The following is a 22,028-nucleotide window of genomic DNA, read 5'->3' as shown; positions in this document are numbered from 1 at the left end:
AGACCAAACTCCAGCCCAGTGGAAGCTGACCTTTCACTGAGGAGGCAGGAATCCTAACAGACGCTGTAAATGATTCTAATGCACCCAACCGTGTGAGAATAAGTGCCATGGGAACCCCGAAATACCCTGGTGTCTTAAGATTTAAAAAGCAAGTCACATGCAAATACAACACGTATAAAAACAGTACTGTTTGTGCTTGTGTGAGTGCATATGTGAGTCTATGTGCAATAATGGGTACCCAGGTACCAAAAATTAACAGCAGTTACTTCCAGATTGCAAATTCTCAACCTAGGGACTATTAACAATTGGAGCCAGATAATTCTTTGTGATGGAGGCAGTCTGGTGCGAACCTCTTTCCCGGCCTCTACCCATGAGTTGCCAGTAATGCCCCCTGTTGCTGAATGCAAAAGCAACTGCAGAATGAGAAGTACCATTTATGCTATGGCTGGTTGTTTACAAGTTTGTCTCCTGAACCAGACTCTTGAGATTGAAATAGAATATCTAGACATGTCTCTGCTTGAATCGGTTTTATAATTTCTGTAGGACTAGAAATTTACCACTCAAGACGCCCCCTCATCACTTGTGCTATTTATCTGACTTTGTTGTTCAGTTGCTAAATCGTGTCTGGCTCCTTTGCGACCCCGTGGACTGTAGCCCACCAGCCTCCTCTGTCCATGGAATTTCCTAGACAAGAATACTGGAGTGGGTTGAAGAATACTGGAGCTCTCCTCCAGGGGATCTTCCCAACCCAGGGGTTGAACCCAAGTTTCTAACGTCTCTTGCATTGGCAGGTGGGTTCTTTACCACTGAGTCACCTGGGACATGCCTGGGTACACACCAGTATACTAGAGAGGAAGACATAACGCCCCCTAGTGATCAACAAAAATGACTCCAGACATTGCCCAAATTGCCCTGGAAGGCAAGATCATCCACAGCTGAGACTCACCGCTGTAGATGGAAATTACAACAGATAATGTTTTACTTTTTTAGTATCTCTGCCCGCTACTTAGTTTTTTCTAAAATTAATATAAAGTATTTCGGTCATGTAAAAATTTGAGTGTTTCTTAATGTCCTACTCTCTGTGCTGTCAAAAAAGAAAAAAAAAACACTCAGATGAAAAGATGTTCACATTAGTATTTACAGTAAGTAAACTGATTTTATTATGACTTTAAAAGACTTAAGAAAAAGCATATACAAAGCCATCCCAAATGTCACTATTCTTTCAGAGGCTTTAAACTATTTATAACCTTTGGATAAGCATCTTGATTTTAAGGATATATCTTAAAGAAGCAATCCTAAATATAAAAACTGTTTTACATACATAGTTGATTTTTGCAGAGTCACTTATAAAAACAAAAAGTTATAAACACTCTAAAACCGACAGGAAGAAAAATGAAGTTAATTACAGTGCTTGATAGACTAAAACATGAAAATGATATTTACAGAGAGTTTATAACAATGATGGGAGAAGGTTAATGCCATATTGTTATGTGAGGGGAAATGTGTACAAAACTGAATATGTTGCATATCACTAGCAAGTATAACAAAACAGCAGTAAAAAGAATCCTCTGCTTTCAAACAACTAAAAGAAACACATCTATCAAGTTGTTAGAAAAATGACTGTTGAGACCTTTATCTTATTTGCTATCTATATGAGATGGCAGGTGTTCACTAAACTTGTGATGAACATTTTATATTGTATGTAGGTCAAATAATTAATGTATACAGTATTGTATGTCAATTACATCTCAATAAATCTGGGGAAAATGTCAATTAAACATTAAAAATGAGTGTCAATTTTAAAAAGTATTATTAATTAAACATCCTAGGTGATTTTTCTCTCTCTATTCTTCTGAAATATCCAAAATTTCTAAAATAGGCCTATGTATCTTTATAGTGAGAGGAAGACAGTAAAGATGTATTTTTTAAAAAACTTCAGAACGATTACAATGAAAATGTGCCAAAATTTCAGGTGAGAAATATGTCTTTATATTGATCTATACACAGTTTTCCATCCAGATGATAAAATAACTTTGTTCAAAAAATTAGACATGAAATATTTAAAAATTAAAAATCTTCAAAAGTAGAATATAAAATAAATGGAATTATAGCTGCATTCACAGTTCTGAGAAGGGTAAAATTTAAGGGTGATTAGACCATCCAGATGGCCAGAAAAAGACTGTATATTGTAACACAATAACAGAAAGCGATTTTAATGAAAAACAAACTGGATATATATTTCTTCAACCTGCAACCACATTCTTTGGAAACAAAGGATCTCAGTTTGAAGGAGATCAAATTTGGGTTTGATTAGAATTAACTAACCAAGGGCAGATTTCAGCCACCTCATTGATTTTGATCTAACTCGTTTACACTCATCCAGGGTGATGGGCAATTCCAGCTTATGGGAAAAGCAATTATCACAGACAAAAGGGGCCCTTCTCGCATCTGTAAGGCAATATTTGCCTGACCTCGCCATTCCCAGGTGGCTCCACCGAATTCTCTTGTTAGCGCTCCCCTCCGTCTCTGATGTGGACACAGATTATATCTTACAATAGACCTCGAAGAGGGAGGCAGCTGCGTGCATTCGGTAGAAAATAGAAAAGGGCATGGCCAGGTTGACCACAATTATCCAGGGTTCAAAGCCAAAGACAGTTTCCTCCAATCCGTTGTCGTACTCAGGGCGGCAGCCAAAGGCGGGAGGGATCCAGAGCTGCAAGAGAAGAGGAGACGGTCCCAGCGGCTGCCAGGGGTCCCACACAAACCCTGGTGCTGACCTGAACTCAAGGAAACCAAGTCACACGCGACACAGCCAAACTGCCCCCACCCGTTGTCTTGCATCTCCATGCAGCCGGCCAGTGCACTGAGCCCCAATTCTGCATGAACACTCTTCAAACTCACCTGCTTCTCTCCATCCTCATGGCCCTCACCTTGGTCTAGTCCCTGGTCCTTGGTCTCCCCACCTGGACTGCTGCAAAGCCTCCCAAGATCACCCACTCCAGGGGACACCTTCGATCCCTCTCCCCGTGACCCCCACAATGTGTCTGCAGGGATGATCTTTATAAAGCACACATCTGACCTTGTCACTCCTCTGCGGGTCACTCACCACGGCTCCATATGCCTTTAGGAGAAAGTCCAAATCTCCTCAGTAGACACCTGTCCACATCTTCATGTCCTTTATCACTCATTTCACTCTGCCCTGCCGGACTGTACACAGCCCCCAAATATGCCTTTCTTTTCCCAGTCTTCAGGGCTTTGCTCCTGCCTCTTCCTCTATCAGGGACTCCCTGTCTTCCTTCTTCTGCTAAGTCCTACCTTCTTCCAAGTCTGGAGACACCCCCCTTGCAGGAAGCCTTCCTCGATCTAACCGGTCAGGCAGGAACCTCCTCTGTCTTCCCACAGCCCCACCGTGTTTTCCCACAGTGGTGCTCCCTATTTCTCCTCGCCCATCTGTACATATCACCATTGGTGCTTGCAGATCCTGGGCCCATGGGTCTGGGCTGATGGTCTTTTTTCTGGCTTGTCCTTGGCTTAGAAAGACAGCCCAGGCCCTGCCCACATCCTCCTGACCAGGGGGAGAAGCACTGCCTTGGAGCCAGCCATGGGTTCTTGCCACTTACAGACTATGATTTAACCTCTCCAAGCCTTGGTTTCCTCATCTGTAATACGGGAATATTAACACCTGTCTCAGGGGGCTCAGATGAGAATAAGATGGCACCTAAATCCTCAAAACATAAAGCAATAACCTATTATATTTGTTGCTCGTGGAACCTCTACCTTGGTTCCCCCTTCTCAGCCTTCCTGTTCCAGCTTCTCCTCCACTTCCCCTTAAATCCTCAGGCTCCTAGACCTGCTTCTCTCTCACATCGACACTTCTGCAACTTCCTCCATCCCCACACTGTGGCAGGCAGCCTCTAAGGTGACCCCCTGCAAAGGTCCCACCTCCTCGGAATTCACGTTCCGTGGAGCCCCCTCCAAAGCTGTGATTTGGGCTGATCCAACAGAATATGACACCAGTCATGGGATGTCACTACTGAGGTTAGGTTACAAAAGGAGTCTGGAGTCCATCTTGCTCAGCCCCTCCCACAAGAATGGAAGCCAGATTCCACGTGAGCCACCCTATGGAGAGGCCACATATCCAGGAACTGTGGGCGAGTGAGTCTCAGGCTCACAGCCAGCAAGGAACTCAAGCCCTCAGCCCAACAACTCACCAGGAAATGAGTCTACATATATGAGCCACATAACCTCACAGTCGCATACATGAGTTTAGAAACAGACCCCTTTCCCCAAAAAACCAACCCAGGAAATGACTGCAGCCCTAGCAGACAGTTTGACTACAGCCTGTGAGGGACCCTGAGCAGAGTCACCCAGCTAAGCCACGCTCAGCTTCCTGACCCAGAACAGCTGTGCAATGATAAATGTCTGTTGTGTTAAGTTGCTGAGTTGGGGGTCATTTCTTACACAGCAGTGGGTAACTGATACAAGTGACTTTCACTCATATCTCCATACAAAAACCTCTCAGGCTTATATCTCTAGCCCTGGGTTCTGGGTCCTTAGAAGTATTCCTCCCACACCAGCTGGTTCTTCTCGCCTCCTTGGCTGGCTCCTCTTTCTTTGCTGTCTCTCAGTGTTGGATGGTCCTATGGCTCATTCATTCCTGGGTCCTCTCTTCCCTACACCCATGAGCCCAGTGATCTCACCCAGTCCGGGTTGTAAACACCAGCTGTGGGCCCATGACTTCCCAATCCAAATCACCAGCCTGGTCCACCCTTGGAATTCCAGGCCCATATATCTCACAGGCTACTCAGCTGTCTACAACATATCTCAAACTCAACATTACATTCCCATTTCTCCCCGTCTCCGCAGCAACACCTTCTTCCCAGGGGCTCAACAAAACTCCAGTGTCATCCTGGTCTTCTGATTTGCTCTCATAACCACCCACCTACCATCTGATCCATCAGTAAATCTTGACGACTCTGCCTCCGAAACAGCATCCTCAATCCACCCATCTCTCTCCACTCCACCCGCCAGGCCACCACCCCCATCTCTCACCTGGACCATCAGTGGCTCCCCCCGCCCCGCTTATGCTCCCAGCTCACAGTCTATTCACCACTCAGCACCAGATTATTTATGTAAGATGGTGTCCCTTTCCTGGTTAAACTCCCAAAGGCTTCACAGCATATTTTTTAAAAAATAATCTACCCCTACACAGAATGGCAGAACCCAACGTTAGATGATCCCTTACTGGCCCCCAGCCCTGCTGCCCAGATTGCCCCCCACCCACCCACGTGGTCACATATACTTCCTCTTCTTCTGGAAGGAGGCAAGCTCTCCCACCCAGGATTTTGCATGGCTCTCTCCTCTACCTGGAGCACCCATGGCTCCTTCTCTGTTCAGCCCTGGGCTCTAATCCCACCTCCTGAGAGAGTCTTTCCCACCAGCCCGGCCTTCTGATCAACCTCAGGCATCCAAGCACCACCACACACACCCTCCCTTGTAGTTCTCTGCAAGGTATGCGTCACTATAGGCGTTCTTCCTCCTTGACTGTTGTTGCTAGTCCCGCCATCTGGTTTGTAAGCCCCATAGGAGGAAGACCAACATCCAGAAGGGCACGTGGTACCCTTGTGACTCACAGCAGTGCCGGCCATCAGGAGGCAACCACAGCTCTATTTTCAGGAAGGGAGGAAGAAACGGAAGGAGGATGGGAGGGAAAATGAGAAGAAGAGATTATAAGCCTCTTTCATGAAATCCAGACCTTTCCGTCTGCTGTGAAGTTGGCTACAATTCTTGCTATTCATCCCCTTGGGAGGCAGACCTCTGACCCCTTCCCTTGAGTCTGGATGGATGCTGTCACTGCTGGACCCATAAAATCCAGTAGAAACGGTGCCGTGCAATGTCCACATCAGGACTTAAAAGACTGATCGCCAGTCCAGGTTCCATGCATGAGACAGGGTACTCAGGGCTGGTGCACCGGGACGACCCTGAAGGATGGGATGGGGAGGAAGGTGGGAGGGGGGGTCAGGATGGGGGACACATGTACACCTATGGCTGATTCATGTGACTGTATGGCAAAACCACTACAATATTGTAAAGTAATTAGCCTCCAATCAAAATAAATTAATTAATTTACAAAAAAAAATAAAAAGACTGGCACTTCCAATCCCCTGGAAGCTTGGCTCTGGGGTACTGAGCTGCTATCTAAGAAGTCCACCTCCCCCAAAACCACCATGCTGGAGAGACCCCCATGCAGACGCTGCAACCAGAATCCCAGCTGAATCCAGCCTTTCAGCCTCCCCCACCCAAGGTTCCAGATCGTGGACTTTCCAACCCTACCACCAGCTTCAGCTGATACAGTGAGGAACAGAAAAGTCCTGCCAAGCCCTGCCAGCTTTCCCACAGAGTCATCAGGTATAATAAAATGGTTGTTGCTTTTGTCATGCATTTGGGGTCACTGATTACACAGCAACAGAAAACCAAAAAAAAAAATCCGCCTGTAGGTAATATCTAGAGAGACCTTACTGTTGAATTTGTTCAGTACTAAACTCACCCTCCCCCTGAGCCCCCCTCCAAAGCCTCCTCCCCATCCAGAGACCCTCAACCTCCATAAATAGCATCACTATCCACCCAGGAACTCAAGTCAGATGAACTTGAGGGTCCTCACACCAAGTGAGATAAATCCTATACAATTCTCCCCATCCCCACTGGCACTGCCCTGGTTCAAGTTTCCATCATTTCCTCTCTGAGCAGCTACAGAGGCTTCTGTACCAGCTTCCCTGACCTTTGTCTTATCTCTCTCCATCCTTCCTGCACACTGCTGCAAGGACATCACTCCAAAACACAAAGGCTGAGAAGTCTACCACCCTCAGCATGAAGACTGGACTCAGGCAGGCTTATGAAGCTCTGCTTAAGCCAGATCCATCTAAGCACACACTCCATCCTGCTTCCTGCTCTGCTTCACACGGATGGAATTCATGCTAAGCTGCTAGTGCTCCCCAAACAGGCCTTGGGATCCTATGTCTCTGTGCCTTTGCACATCATGTGGCCTCTGCCCCAAGGCTTTTCCTTGCCTTGACTACAGTTGGCAGATTTCCAACCATTCATAGAGGCTGAGACAGGCAGTACTGGGTGGCTGTCTGTACATCTTCATCTTCCTTTTCACCTTCCATCATAGGGGCTAGAAAGCAAAGCATCCACCTCTCCATCCTCCCTGGCATTTACGGGTGTTCACATCAATCACAGACATTGCCTGGCACCAGTCCTTCCCTCTGTCTTCCTGTCTTGAACACAGGCATGAGGCCTGGTGTTGCTGCAGCCATCCTATGACCATGTGGCAACAAGTACTACACCAGCCACAGTCAAGCAGAAAGGTGAACAGTGCCTGGATCCTTGATGATAGGGCTCAGCTGCCAGGCCAGCCCTGAGCAGCCAACTTCCAGAATTCTTGTCTTTAAGACTGAAAATACTGCTTATTAAGCTTTCCACTACTTACAGCCAAAAGCACTCCTAATTGAGACTGTGTCTCACCTGAAGCATCACTTGCTCATTCAAGTCCGTCCCTGAATCCACACTCGCATTCTACCTTGCACATAGTCCTGTCCCAGCATTTGCCGTCTTCACTACATTATGTTTTTCTCCTTGTCTCCTTTTTCCACAAATACTATGACCTTTTTGAGGAAAGAGATTGAGTTTTCTCACCTTTAATTCTTAGTTCCCACACCAGCCCCTGGCACACAGATACTCAGTACATGGATTTATATTGACAGAATATAAGCCTATGTTCCAGCCTAATATTTCAACCTTACACTTAAATTATTTTGATTATAAGCTGCCTTCACTCCTCATTCAAAAACAGCAGGGAAAATAGATTTATCAATTTTTTACAATAAAGAAATAATGATGCAGATTACCGAAATATTGCAGAGGAACAAAAAAGCTGCAATATTCCTCAAGACTCTTCTCTGGGCATTGCCCTGCAGGAAACAGGGGTGGCAGGCTGAGCCCTGGGCCCTTTCCCAGCTCTTATTCTCCTTGTCTTTGCCACCGACTTCTCTCAGACATGTATTTCTATTGGCTGCAGGCAGCATCTCAAGGGCCTGGGGAGCCATGTCCCCAGCCGTAGGTCCGTTCTTGAGGCCGGAAGAAGGGAGAGACGTGGGATTGCCATTGTAGACTGTGACCACCCGCAGGGTTCTAATGTCTTCGGAGAGCCTCCCTGGCTCTCGGTGAATGGACTCGATGATAAAGAGGTTCTGGATGTATTTCTCGACAACCGCCAGGATGGAATAGGGCAGGTTGTACCAGGTGTATGGGGGGCGGGACTCGGCGCAAAGGATGGCCAGGATGGAACCCCAGGAGATGAACCAGGAGCCAGAGGCAGTGACCACCAGCAGGTCCGCGTCCAGTTTGCGGGCCGGGTTTTTGGACTCATCTAGTGACTGCTCATCTAGCCTATAAATCCGGATCCCCACCAGCCCTGCCGCCCCCATAAGCATCAGCAAGATGATGGCATACAGGTAGAACATGATGAGTGCCGCCTCGCTCTTGGTTTTGGAACGGCCGATCTGGATCAGATACACCACCACGACCCCGATGGTGGTGGCCAGCACGGTCAGGCCTAGGAGCAAGCCCAGCAGGACCCCGCGCGACCTGAACTGCATCTGCCGGTGCTGGTGACTGTCGACTTTGCGCCCGATGTTTTTCCACAGGACGTAGAGCATCGTGGAGGCCAGGATCTGATACTCTATGTTGAAAGGATAGAGGTAGTACATCCCGTGGGAGATGGCCGGGCAGAGGGTTGGGGGCGTGCAGTTACACGGAGGCGTGTGGTCATCTAAAACTAGGGGAGGCAGATCACAGGGGAGAGTGATTAGCACGTTCATATGATGACATGGCAAACCACAAAGAAACATTGTGGATGCATGCCTGGGTTTCCCACTGAATGAAAAGCTTTGTGTCATGGCTTATCGTCATGCTGAATATCCTGTCTACCTTGACAGCCGTGAACGTCCCCCAGAGAGTACTAATTATGTGAATTAGATCTTTTCCAGACATCAGAATGTTGTCCAATCATTGGAAATGGTATTGTAGAAATCTACTTACCAACACACAAAGATATTCAGAAGATACTGGTGAACAAAAGCAGCTTGCCAAAGAGGCCAGAGCATGACTCTGTTTTTATAAGTTATAGACATAAAAGTGACATAGAGAGACAGGTATATAGACAGACATAGAAGTCTGGAAGGCCACACACTAAAATGTTAACAATGGCTGTCGCTGGGTGGAAAAACAGCAGTTGATTTTCCTTTGGTATACTCTTCTATTTTCTTTCTTTCAGTAAAAGAAACATCTCAAAGTATCTTTTTTGCAGTTTTACTGAGATATAATTGACATATTTGTGTAAGTTTTCCTTTAGATTTTGCTTCACTGTATTTTCTAAGTTTTCTCTATGAATATGATTGACATGTATTATTTTAAAATTACTTTTTTGAAAAACAACCTTGTGACGGAAAATGCCTCTTATTAGTAAAGATTTTCCTCTTGAGAATATCTGAAGCCAGCAAGTGTGGCAAGAGACAAGTCCCATCTTCTGGAAGAAACTTGTTGATTGTATAAAGGACCATTTCATAACAAGGAGGGGAAATGCTGTAAGTAAATAATTAAATATGCAACAAAAGCCTTAAAGATGGTGTAAAGTCTATGGCCTGTAATTCCAATCTATTCTAGGGGACAAGTCAAAAATATAATCAAAGCATTAGGTAAGATTTTGTTGTGTGTTTCTGAGAAAGAAACAGAAGCACTCAATGTGGCACAATTTAGAAAGCATTAGATGGATTTTATGGCACCCCACTCCAGTACTCTTGCCTGGAAAATCCCATGGATGGAGGAGCCTGGAAGGCTGCAGTCCGTGGGGTCACTGAGCGTCCGACACAACTGAGCGACTTCACTTTCACTTTTCACTTACATGCATTGGAAAAGGAAATGGCAACCCACTCCAGTGTTCTTGCCTGGAGAATCCCAGGGACAGGGGAGCCTAGTGGGCTGCCATCTATGGGGTTGCAGAGAGTCAGACACGACTGAGCGACTGAACTGAGCTGAATCTGCCTTACTTTTGCAGAGCACTGCAATTTTCAATACATAAGGAGTTTCCCTACCACTTGTAACCTAAGACTGTATGATGCAAAAGACGAGGAAGAACTCAGAAGAAAAAGGTTCAGACTAATAGAATGTTAGAGCTGACAAAGTTTCCTTTTTTATAAATTAATCTAATCCCACCTTCACCAAGGTCTCTGAAGCCACGTTGCTATGATTCAAATCCTGGCTCAATTGTCCACTCACTGTGTGATCTTGCGTTAGTCACTTAACTTCTCTGTGGCCCAGCTGTTTCATCCATATATATAATAAGGTCAGTGTTGCCTACCTCCAAGTGTTGGGACAAGAGTTTAATGTGCCAGCCACTCAGAGAATGCTTAACAAAACATGTTGTTATTGTTGTCATTGTTGTTACTGTTACTGATTCCAATGAGGAAATGAGGCTCAAGGAGCATGTCCTTCCCAAGAGTAGGCTGCTGGTTGGGGGTAGTGAAGAAATAGAGCGTGTCCCCCGATTTTGTCATCTTCATCCCACCGGTGAGGAAACAGGTTTAAAGTTCTCTTTGTGACTGATCTGGGTTTGTACAGAGAGGACAGATGTGCAGTACATTAACGCTGGAAGGACTCACGGAAAGTAGGTGGTTCAAGCCCCCTCACGTTATGAATGAGAAAAGAGAGGTTCAGAGTGGTTGAATGGGGTCCAAAGGTCACACAGCCAAAACACGATAGGCATAGGACCCAAACCCGAGGCATCAGTCCCTGTGCATTGCACCTTCCTCTACCCCACATTCTTCTCAACTCCAATGCTCTAAGATCAAATCGACAGATAGATTCCAAAAGAGAACTTTGGAAGAAAATGAAAAGATTCGCACTACAGGCACTCAAATAGGTACCAGGGGATATAAAGATGGGCCAAAATTATAAACTAAGTAGAGTTAAATAAAAACTTCAAATGAGCAAAAACCAATTAACCACAACATACATTAGACATCTATGTATTTTTAAATGCTATACTTGTAGTAGAAAGAACTGGTCATAGAGGTTTAATTAAAAACACAAACAGTAACAACCACCAATCTTCTGCAGTTGTAATAAAGACATTCACCTCCATACCAAACTGAACTGTGAGAAATGGTGATCAAAATGATGACCCTTGGGTCTGACAAGTCACTGAAGAACCCTTTAATTATGCTCAGCACACCCTACTTATGGAGGCAGGATGAAAGACTTAGGAGGTTTTTAAAGATTTTCAACAACAGGGGATTGTCTGGACGATGTTCAGTTGGGTGGACCCTGCAGGTCTTTGAAACTCATCCCTCCATCTCTGAGGTTTCCCAGCTGTTCCAACATGACAGCCAGGCAACTCTTACCACTCACCTATAGTTATGTTCCCAAAGCCCAGGGTGATGAGTCGTTCCTTGTGTTCGTTAAGTTGGTGCTTTGACTCATTCAGGACGCTGTTAGCCCACAGAAGCAGGTTGGTGAACACTGAGTGGATCACCCCAAACCTGAAAAACACAAGGACTCACTGCTTGAGCAGCCCTGGGAAACTCTGAGCCCAAGAGATGAGGTGGAGACTTTCTATGCATGCACACACGTACACACATATACACATGCCTCTTTCTTAGCAGCGATTGTGGTTTCATCTGGCACCTTAAGCTCTGGGTGGGTCCCCTGTCTGGCTAGGAGAAGCAGTTGCATGGAACCTTCCAAAACCACAGTGTTGGCTCTGCCTTAATCTTGAACCTGCCAGGACTCAATTCATTGTCTATAGGACAAAAGAAAAAAAGAAAAAAAGCCCTGGGTCTTGAAAGCAGGGACACAGGGATAGAAATTTACTAAAAGCAGGCAACCAACCCCACCAGACCCTTTCTTCCAGAAGGGAAGAGGACAGTTAAGAAAAGATAAAAGGGCTACATTGGACATCTGGAGAGTTCAGCACGTCCTTACTGTTGGGTTACCAACCCAATGGTCATTATCAATTTCCTCTGTCTTACCATTTACTTCAAAGGCACCAAAACAAACCACAGACTTGATATCTGGCCTCCCTTGCAATTAGGCATGGCCATTCTGGCCAATAGGAAGTGAGGTGAAGTCTACTGGGCACTGTGGAAAAGCTTTCAGTTTCTTGATGGAAGACAACACAGTGAGAAAAGCCTCTTTAGTCTCCTTCTCCCCCTTTTTCCCAGCCTTGAATGTAGACATGAAAGCTGGAGTTGTGGCAGCTATCTTGTAACCATGAAGCAACCAACTCTGGATGAAACCCTCACCCACTGAAGGAGGCAGAGTGGAAACATTCAGAAAGCCTATTCTGTGACAACACTGTTTAGCAGCTGGAGTTTCAGACAGGTTTAGGAATGCTGCTGTGCTTAGTTGCTCAGTCATGTCTGACTCTTTGCAACCCCATGGGCTGTTGCCTGCCAGGCTCCTCTGTCCATGGGATTCTCCAGGCAAGAATACTGGAGTGGGTTGCCATGCTCTCCTCCAGGGGACCTTCCCAATGCAGGGATCGAACCCAGGTCTCCCGCATTGCAGACGAATTCTTTACCAGATGAGCCGCCAGGGAAGCCCAGGTTTGGGAATTAGGCCATATTATTCAAATGGTAAAGAATCTGCCTGCAATACGGGAGACCCAGGTTCAGTCTCTGGGTCAGGAAGATCCCCTGAAGGAGGGATGGCAGCCCACTCCAGCATTCTTGCCTGGAGAATCCCGTGGACGGAGGAGCCTGGTGGGCTACAGTGCACGGGGTCGCAAAGAGTCAGACACGACTGAGCAACTAACACCACACTACTATTTCACAAATACTAAAGAGCCACATTTGGAGTTTAAAAGTTAGTAAGCACAAGGCTATTCTAGTCTGAGCAGAGTTCTATCCCTGCCTCTGACCACACTGCCTCCTACGGAAGAAGAAAAGGGATGACTCTGGACTCTGGAGGACAGGGGAGGGAACTAGGGCAGTATGGTTCCAAAGGAGTCAAGGTCTGTTTCAGAGCCTCCAAAGTCTCTGCATGGCTGCCAGTTTAACATGTGTTCACACTGGTCGCTTCTAGGGTGCTTAACAATGGGCTGTGCATGAAGCAGGTGCACCAAATACAGGTGATTCGAGAAGGACATTCCTTGAAACTTCTAACTGATCACTTTCCAGTGGCAGAGCAGAGGCCCAGAGGATGCAAGCCCCCTTTAACCAAGAGCACCTACAGGAAGAATGGTACAGTTGGGTCCTCATCCCTGACCTTGCTTCTCTGAGTTTTAACCCAGATGACTCCTCTGGGGCTCCCACGAACACTCGCAAGCCAAGTCTTTCCTTCTTTGAGCTCTAGCTTCCTTTGGCCGCTTCCCAATGTCCAGGCGCAAGTGGAGAAGGCAGCAGCCACAGAGGGGTGCGGGCGGGCAGTCTGAATCAGGTGTTTGCCCATCTGCCTGCCCCTTGTACTCATCCATTTGCTCCAGATTGTGGCCAGCCTTCCCCAGGGCACCTGGGAGGCATTGTATGTATAGAGCCTTTGACAAATGCAGACAATACTGTTTGCCTCTGGCTGGCTAGCTGGCTTTTCTTGTACTTATAATGCACACAGCTCCCCTTTCTTCTCCTCTTTTCTGGTCCAAATGAGGTTGCCTAATCCCAGTTCCACAGAACCCAAGCAGGTAAGACCAATGCCACCCATAGCTGCAGGCGTTTTTCTGTCACGCACCAGGAACTGACAACCTCCGGTTGGTTGATCTGGAAAATGTCCTGCAAACTAACGGCAAACATCGTTTCCTCATGCCAGGCTGCCTTGCTCATACTCGGATCGAGTAACCCCAGACCACAGTAAAGAGAAAGATTCCATGAGCTGTTTTTTTTACCTCAGTTTATCTTTCCAGCTCTGATTTCAGAAGTGCTATTTCTCTAAATTTCACTCTTGAGAAAAGAAAAGCATTCAAACCTGTAAGAATTATCAAATCAGGAGGAAAGTCCCTGTATGTACTAAAAGCATGGATAGTGGAGTATTCGCTCCAAAGACCAGAAGAAAAGGGTAAGTCCAAGAGTGGGAAGTTCTGAAACCTCCAGGGCGTGGCAGGAAGTGTCAATGAATAAAGCAGGCCTCGGACACATTAGGGAGGGATGGGTGATAGGGTCTACATGGGGGCTCATGGTTGAAATGGCTCATTATGTTGACCTCACAAACAAAGAATAAAATCACAGTGACCCTTGAAACTGACCAAATTGCCCAATCAAAGTTCTGTTTTCCCCGCTGGCACCTACCTTCTCAAAGCTACAAGACCCCCGGATTCCAGACCTCTGGCTATGTGACCAGAGGACTCAGCTACAGGTTAAAAATTAACCGTCCCTTCAGAGAATTTTTCATTGGTGGTATATAAGAAAGATCCCATCAGAAAGGGAGGACGCTTGTTCTCCATAAGGGCCAGTCACCCTCTCGTTCCCCTCTAATAAATTTCCCTTTTCTTGCCTGACTGCCTGGGGTCGCTCTCCTTTTCTCCGCACTCCGTCTTACAGTGGGGACTGTAGCTAAATGAATGGCCAGCTCCCATCTGGAGGGAACAATCCCAATTCAGCCCTAGCTCTTTGCTGCCATGCACATTTTGGATTATCAAACCTTCCAATTTTTCTGGAGATATTTAACTCTGGGGGGACTTCCCTGGATGTCCAGTGCTTAAGACTCCACATTTCCACTGTAGAGGGCACCAGTCTGATACCTAATCAAGGAACTAAGATTCCATGTGCCACCCAGCGTGACAAAAAGTTTTTATAAAAATGATTTTAAAAAATCTAAAACCAAAAGGTGATAACTCAAAAATGGTTTACGCTTTGCCCTATTTAAAAAAAATAACAGGCTAAATCAAGCTATGAGAATATCTAGTTCAAACTACATATTATCCAATTTAGGAAAGAGGCCCAAGACAGACAGCCTTGTCTCCAATCACTCAACGAACAAGGTCAAGGCAGGACCAGGTTCCAGTCCTTTGGAATTCCTTTAGATGAAAAACCTCGGTGGGAAACATCTGGGTACATGGCCTAGAGCAGCATTATCCTAAAAAAGATAATGTAAGACACTGAGGTAATTTTTAATTTAAATTTAAAAAAATGTTTAATTAATTTTTAGTTTAAATTTAAATTTAATTTTTAAGTAAAAAGACACTTTTAAATTTCCCAGTAGTCACATTTAAAGAACAGTAAAAAGGAATAGGTGAAAATAATTTTAATGATTTTTTTTGTTAACCCCAGTATATCTAATATACTATGATGTCAACTAATCAAAAAGAAAGATTTCCCCCAGTAAACCCAGATGGCCAGTGAGCCACTGTGATGCCACAGAAATAACACTGGATTTAAAGTCAGCATCCAGGTCTGCCCAGCTATGCACAGGTGAACTGCCTGACCTTGGACAGTCACTTCCTTTCTCGGTTTCCTCACCCGCTAAGTAGGATCATGATTGTAGCTGCTGTCCCTAACTGCCAGGGCTATCATGAGACACTCTCATAAGCAACACATGTAAAAGAAACTGTTTTATGAATGGGAAAGCCCGATTTTATTCAGCCAGGAGTTCCTGGTAGGACAAGTAGCCCAATATATATTTGTTGAGAACATCTCACCCTTTATCCCAACAATTCTACTTCCAGGAATTTAACTCAAGAAAATAATCAGAGGATAAGCAACAAGGTCCTACTATATAGCAAAGGAAACTATACTCAATATCCTGTGATAAACTATAATGGAAAAGAATATGAAAAAGAATGTGTATATAAGTGTAAGTGAATCATTGGGCTGTACAGCAGAAATTAACACAACACTGTAAATCAACTGTGTGGGGGCAAGTCATTCCCATTGTGTCCAACTCTTTGTGACCCTATGAACTGTAGCCCACCCGGCTCCTCTGTCCATGGGATTCTCCAGGCAAGAATACTGGAGTGGGTTCCCACACCCTCCTCCGGGGGATCTTCCCAGCCCAGGGACTGAGCCTGAATCTGTTATATCTCCTGCACTGGCAGGTGGGTTCCTTACTGCTAGCACACCTGCTGCTGCTGCTGCTAAGTCGCTTCAGCCATGTCCGACTCTGTGCGACCCCATAGACGGCAGCCCACCAGGCTCCCCCGTCCCTGGGATTCTCCAGGCAAGAAGACTGGAGTGGGTTGCCATCGCCTTCTCCGAGCACCACCTGGGAAGCCCCTAAATCAACTATATTTTAATGATATACATTAAAAAAAAAGAATCAGAGATGTTCAAAAGTATTTTTAACCGAAGATGTTCATCACAGTACTATTCATAATAAGGACAAAAACTTTCAGACAAATTCGATGTCCAGTGAGAGGTGTTATGGACTGGATTGGGTCCCTTCAGAATTTATATGTAGAAGCCCTAACTCTCAATGTGACTGTACTTGGAAATGGTGTACAAGGAGGTTGTGTGTCAGTCGCTCAGCTGTGTCTGACTCTTTGCGATCCCATGGACTGTAGCCCACTCCTCTGTCCATGGAATTCTCCAGGCAAGAATACTGGAGTGCGTAACAATTCCCCTCTCCAGGGTATCTTCCCGATCCAGGAATTTAACCGGGCTCTCTGGCATTGCAGGCAGATTCTTTACTGTCTGAGACACCTGGGAAGCCCATATAAGGAGGTAATTAAGGTTAAATGAAGTCATAAGGGTGGGGGCCAGATCCAATGGGACTGGTATTCTTATAAGAAGAGGAAGAGATGCCAGAGAGCTCTCTCCCCGTGCCCAGAGGAAAGGCCAGGTGCAGACATAGCGAAAAGGCAATGCCTGCAAGTCAGGAAGAGAGCCTCACCAGAAATCAACCTGCTGGTACCTTGACCGTGGATTTGGAGCCTCCAGAATTGTGAGAAGATACGTTTCTGTTGTTTACGCCCCTCCTCCCCTGCCCAGTGTGTGGTACCTACCATGGCAGCCCGAGATGAATACAACAGGGCTGTATAATTTGATCAACTACAGCGATGGCACTTTATGCAATCGGTAAAGATCATGGAGTAGAAAAGGTCAGGGGAAATGTTAATGACAAAATGAAAAGAAAAGGCAAGAAGAGCAGGACCACAACTGTAAAAAGAAAAAAAAAATATTACCTATCTATTCACTGAAAAAACGACTGGAAAGAAACAGACCAGAATATGAATAGTAGTTACCTCTGGGTAGCAGCTGTCTGAGGAAGATTTGGCTGCTACAACAAAACAACAGACATTTATTTCTCACAGTTCTAGAGGCTAACGTCCAAGATCAAGGTGCCAGCAGACTTGGTCTCTGGTGAAGCCTCTCTTCTTGGCTTGCAGATGGCTGCCTGTCACTGTGTCCTCACGGGTACACTCAGCGCAGGGGGTGCAAATCACGTGTCTCTTTTCTATGTGGATACTAATCCCATAAGGAGGGCCGTACCCTCATGAACTCATGACCTAATTACTTCCCAAAGGCACCACCACCAAATACCCATCCCCTTGGGGGTTAGGGCTCCAACACAGGAATTTGAAGGCGACACAGACGTTCAGTCCATAATGGTGGCATTATGGTGAATTTTAACTTCCACTGTGTCCTTACAAGTTTTATCAGGAAACAAACTACATTTTTTAAGAAGAATGTTACGGAGTAGACACAGTGAAACTCACGCTCTAGAACAAAATCAGCAAGCATTCTCCTCAAGCTGCGAGCCGAACCCAGCCTCACTGATGGAAAAAGGAGCCGATGAAACACACACACCCGTCACTGCCCAGCACACGAAAGAGGAGACACTGGATGGAAATCCCTGGCTGGCCACTTGCACTCTGGAGACCCAGGGAAGTCCCCTAACCTGCTAGAACCCGCTGCCACATCCATGAAATGCACAGAAGAATGGTTACCATAGTTACCCGGACAGAGCCCAGATGAAACACGAGGACAGATGGGGACGTCTTTGTCCTGCCCTAAGGGACAATTCGCTTTTGGCTAAGATCAAGTGTAGTCTGGGGGCTTCCCTGGGGGCTCAGTGGTAAAGAATCCACCCGCCATTGCAGGAGACGCAAGAGACGTCGGTGGGATACAGTACACGGGGTCGTGAAAAGTCAGACACGACAGAGCAGCTGAACACAAGGGACAATTACGATGGGAGTTAAAGATCACTGCCAAGGCCACTGCTTGAGGCTGCACAGGGGAGCAGACAGTCCACACGCTTCTGCAATGATGCTCAGATGCCAGGGTACCTTGACCCATTACCTCCGCATATCACCACTAGTGCCTGGCATCAGGCTCAGCACACAGTAGGAGCATAATAGATGCCTCACTGCTGGATGAGCAGATCCTTTTTGCATAATGAGGTTGGTGACAGTTATTTCTAGTCCATGGAATTCTCCAGGCCAGAATACTAGAGTGGATAGCCTTTCCCTTCTCCAGGGGATCTTCCCAACCCAGGGATCGAACCCAGGTCTCCTGCATTGCTGGTGGATTCTTTACCAGCTAAGCCACAAGGGAAGCCCAAGAATACTGGAGTAGGTAGCCTATCCCTTCTCCAGTGGATCTTCCCAACCCAGGAATCAAACCAGGGTCCCCTGCATTGCAGGTGGATTCTTTACCAACTGAGCTATCAGGGAAGCCCTCTACTTCAATAAAATAGTTCCAACCAGTGGTCCTATGTAAGTCGCTTTCTTAAATAGCAGTTTTCATTTCAAATGATTCTGGGGGACTTTTTTGTGCCTTATGGACAGTTTATATGATGAGGGATCATTCTAGAAAGCAAACAGTGATCCCTTGATGCCTCTATATGTGTGCACAGAGGCTTTCTTACCTGATAATCATAGTTTGCATTTAGGTAATTCACCTCATTAGCCTACAGATTCTTTCCCTTGATCCTCACAATCATCTCAAGAGAAAGACGGGCAGACAAAATAATAGACCCAACACTCAGGGTCCTTATTCTGTGCCAGGAACAAGCTCTACATCAATTACTGCATTCAGTCCCCAGAGGCTGGCTATGCTATTATCCCCATTTTACAGATGAGGAAAACTGAGGCTCACAAAGGGAAAGTTTCTAAGACAGCAGAGGCAAAATTCAACTCACATCACCATACTTTTAGGGCTGTCCCAGAAGAGGCCAAAGGCAGAGGGTCCCCTCTCCAGGCCACAACTGAAGGCTTTGCTTGTCAGAATGGAGAAGAGAGTGGTTCTCATATTTTAAACCCAAGTAAGATGGCAGTGATTAGCTTTGTTTGCTCTAAACGAACATTAAATCCAGCATGTAAGCGATTACCCACAATGTTTACCTTTCCAGTGTTTTGAAAGACTGGATGATATCCTTTGAGTGCCCCCAGAGAAAGTATACCTAAATGGAAACAAAGAAAATAAAGATATATCAATGGGAAAGCCATCACTATATCTGCACCATGAGAAGTTATAAAACCTAAGGGAAGGATGTGGAAAGTGTTGGGCACGTTAGTGACCACCCCATCCCAAAATGACAAGTCATTTCTCATGATGGTGCCATTCTCATGGAGACAGTGCTCCGGGGGCGGGAGGCCTCCAGGTTTAGGAGGAAATGGTACCCTGCATGCTGTGGGGCGGGCCTTGGGGAGCAGCAGCCTGCCCGCCATGATGCCTGTTCACCTGCTTATACCATCCTTATAGGGCTTCATTCAAGAAATATCCACTGAACTGTTACTACATCAGTGGCTGGAAACCAAATTTTGAGTGCTTTAAATGAAGAACAGAAGTGATTCAGGTTGGTCTTTTATTTCACTCTATAGTAAGTCCACTATATACGAATCCTCAAGTTGCGAACTTTCAGAGATGTGAGCATACATTCTATCAACCTCAGTCAGTCAGTTCAGTGGCTCAGTTGTGTCTGACTCTTTGCAACCCCATGGGCTGCAGCACATCAGGCCTCCCTGTCCATTACCAACTCCTGCAGCTTGCTTAAACTCATGTCCATCGAGTCGGTGATGCCATCCAACCATCTCATCCTCTGTCATCCCCTTCTCCTGCCTTCAATCTTTCCCAGCATCAGGGTATTTTCCAAGCAGTCAGGCTGAGTGAAATCATAGTTTCACCTCCATCTCCTATTACTGACAATCCTCCAGGCAGTAACTCTTCTCACCTGTCCGCTCAATGCCAGCCCCTGTATGCCAGCTACTGTATTGTAATACTTTACTTTTCAAGGTGTGTGTGCTGAATGCTCAGTCGCTCAGTCATATCTGACTCTTCGCGACCCTGTGGACAGTAGACTGCCAGGTTCCTCTGTGGGATTTTCCAGGCAAGAATACTGGAGTGGGTTGCCATTTCCTCCTCCAGGGAATCGTCCCAACCCAGGGATCAAACCTGCGTCTCTTACATCTCTTGCAGTGGCAGGTGGATTCTTTACCACTAGCACCACCTGGGAAACGCCCCCCCACCCCCACCCCAAGGTACTGTGCTGTAAGATTTTAAATGTTTTACTTTTGTGTTTGTTTTTTTTTAAGTATTATTTATGTAAAAAGTATTATAAACCTATTACAGTACAGTACTATATAGCTGGACTTCCCTAGTGGCTCAGTCGGTAAAGAATCCACCTGCAATGTGGAAGATTTGGGTTCGATCCCTGGGTTGGGGAGATACCCCGGAGGAGAGCATGGCAACCCACTCTAGTATTCTTGCCTGGGAAAGCCCATGGACAGAGGAGCCTGGTGGGCTGCAGTCCATGGGGTCACAAAGAGTTGGAAATGAATGATCAATTAAAGCACAGCATTACATATCTAACTGTGATAGGTGGGTAACTAGGCTAACTTTGTTGGACTTACAAAAAAATTTGAATTACAAATGGGCTCTCAGAACAGAACTCATTCTTATATAGGTGATTATATACATACATGTACTATATTGGAGAAGGAAATGGCAACCCACTCCAGTATTCTTGCCTGGAGAATCCCATGGACGGAGGAGCTTGGTGGGCTACAGTCCACGGGTCGCAGAGTTGGACACGACTGAGCGACTTCACTTTCACTTTCACTATATTATATCTGTTGCCCAGGCCCCTGGCCATGCAATCACTAGAAGCAACTCAGGATGCAGGCTAAATGTGGGGAGGCTGTATTGGACCCATGTGCAAATCTCAGCTCCCTTGGCCTTGGACAAGTCTGTTTTCCCATCTGTGAAATGGGGATGATAATGAAACTTACCTTGGTGGGTATTGTCAGCAGTGAAATAAGATAATCCATGTCTACTTAGAACAGAGCCTGCAGTAGGTATGTTTTCAGTAAAAGCTCTTTGTTGTCAACTTACTCCTCTGTCTTATGCATAATCTGAGTTCCTTAAAGCATTTGGAGCCTTATTATCAGATGGTAAAGAATCTGCCTGAAGTGCGGGATACATGGGTTCGATCACTGGGTCGAGAAGGTCCCCTGGAGAAGGGAATGGCAACCCACTCCAGTATTCTTGCCTGGAGAATTTCATGGACAGGGGAGCCTGGCGGGCTACAGTCCATGGGATCACAAAGAGTCAGACACGACTGAGTGACTATACACTTTAGACACAAACACACGTTGAGCACCTACTACTTGTCAAACACAGCCGGGCACTTCATAAATTTGTCTCAGCTTTCATTTTGCAAGTGCATGCTATAAAAAAATAATCAAACAACACTCAAAAATACACCGCACATGCTCTCTCATCCACATCATTTCGCCTAAGATTTACTATTCTGCTCTGGAAAACACTGTCAGGCATGATTCATGAAACATCTAACAACTTAAAAACAGAGAAACAGAGAGCAGTGATCCCTGGTAAAGATGACACTCAGCCCAACAACAGGGACGCGCTAAAGTAAATTAGTTTTTGTCTATGAATTCTAAGTTAGATGGCTACTCAGCTGATGCTTTGATGAAGACTACATAGCAGGGGCTTCCCTGGTGGCTCAGTGGTGGAAAGTCCGCCTATCAGTGCAGGTGACACAGGTTTGACCCTAGTCCGGGAAGATCCCACATGCCAAGGAGC

The 22,028-nt window shown here is 45.9% G+C and overlaps 1 protein-coding gene across 1 annotated transcript in view; it reads right to left on the bottom strand.

Annotated features, from left to right (window-relative positions):
- Positions 1-1,142: 1,142 nt before the first annotated feature.
- The window catches only part of OTOP1 (otopetrin 1), a 46,270-nt gene continuing 25,384 nt past the window's right edge, over positions 1,143-22,028 (bottom strand). Inside the window, exons 3-6 of the mRNA XM_040238336.1 lie at positions 19,328-19,386; positions 11,467-11,597; positions 7,908-8,836; positions 1,143-2,713 (exon numbers count right to left, since the gene is read on the bottom strand). Coding sequence (XP_040094270.1) covers positions 2,543-2,713; positions 7,908-8,836; positions 11,467-11,597; positions 19,328-19,386 — 1,290 coding nt within the window. The 3' untranslated portion in view covers positions 1,143-2,542. The remainder of the gene's footprint in view (positions 2,714-7,907; positions 8,837-11,466; positions 11,598-19,327; positions 19,387-22,028) is intronic.

This window comes from Oryx dammah, unplaced genomic scaffold (genome assembly GCF_014754425.2).
Source record: "Oryx dammah isolate SB20612 unplaced genomic scaffold, SCBI_Odam_1.1 HiC_scaffold_3, whole genome shotgun sequence".
Taxonomy (NCBI): Eukaryota; Metazoa; Chordata; class Mammalia; order Artiodactyla; family Bovidae; genus Oryx; species Oryx dammah.
The sequence above is the reverse complement of the archived record's forward strand: the minus strand, read 5'-3'. Positions and strand labels throughout refer to the sequence as shown.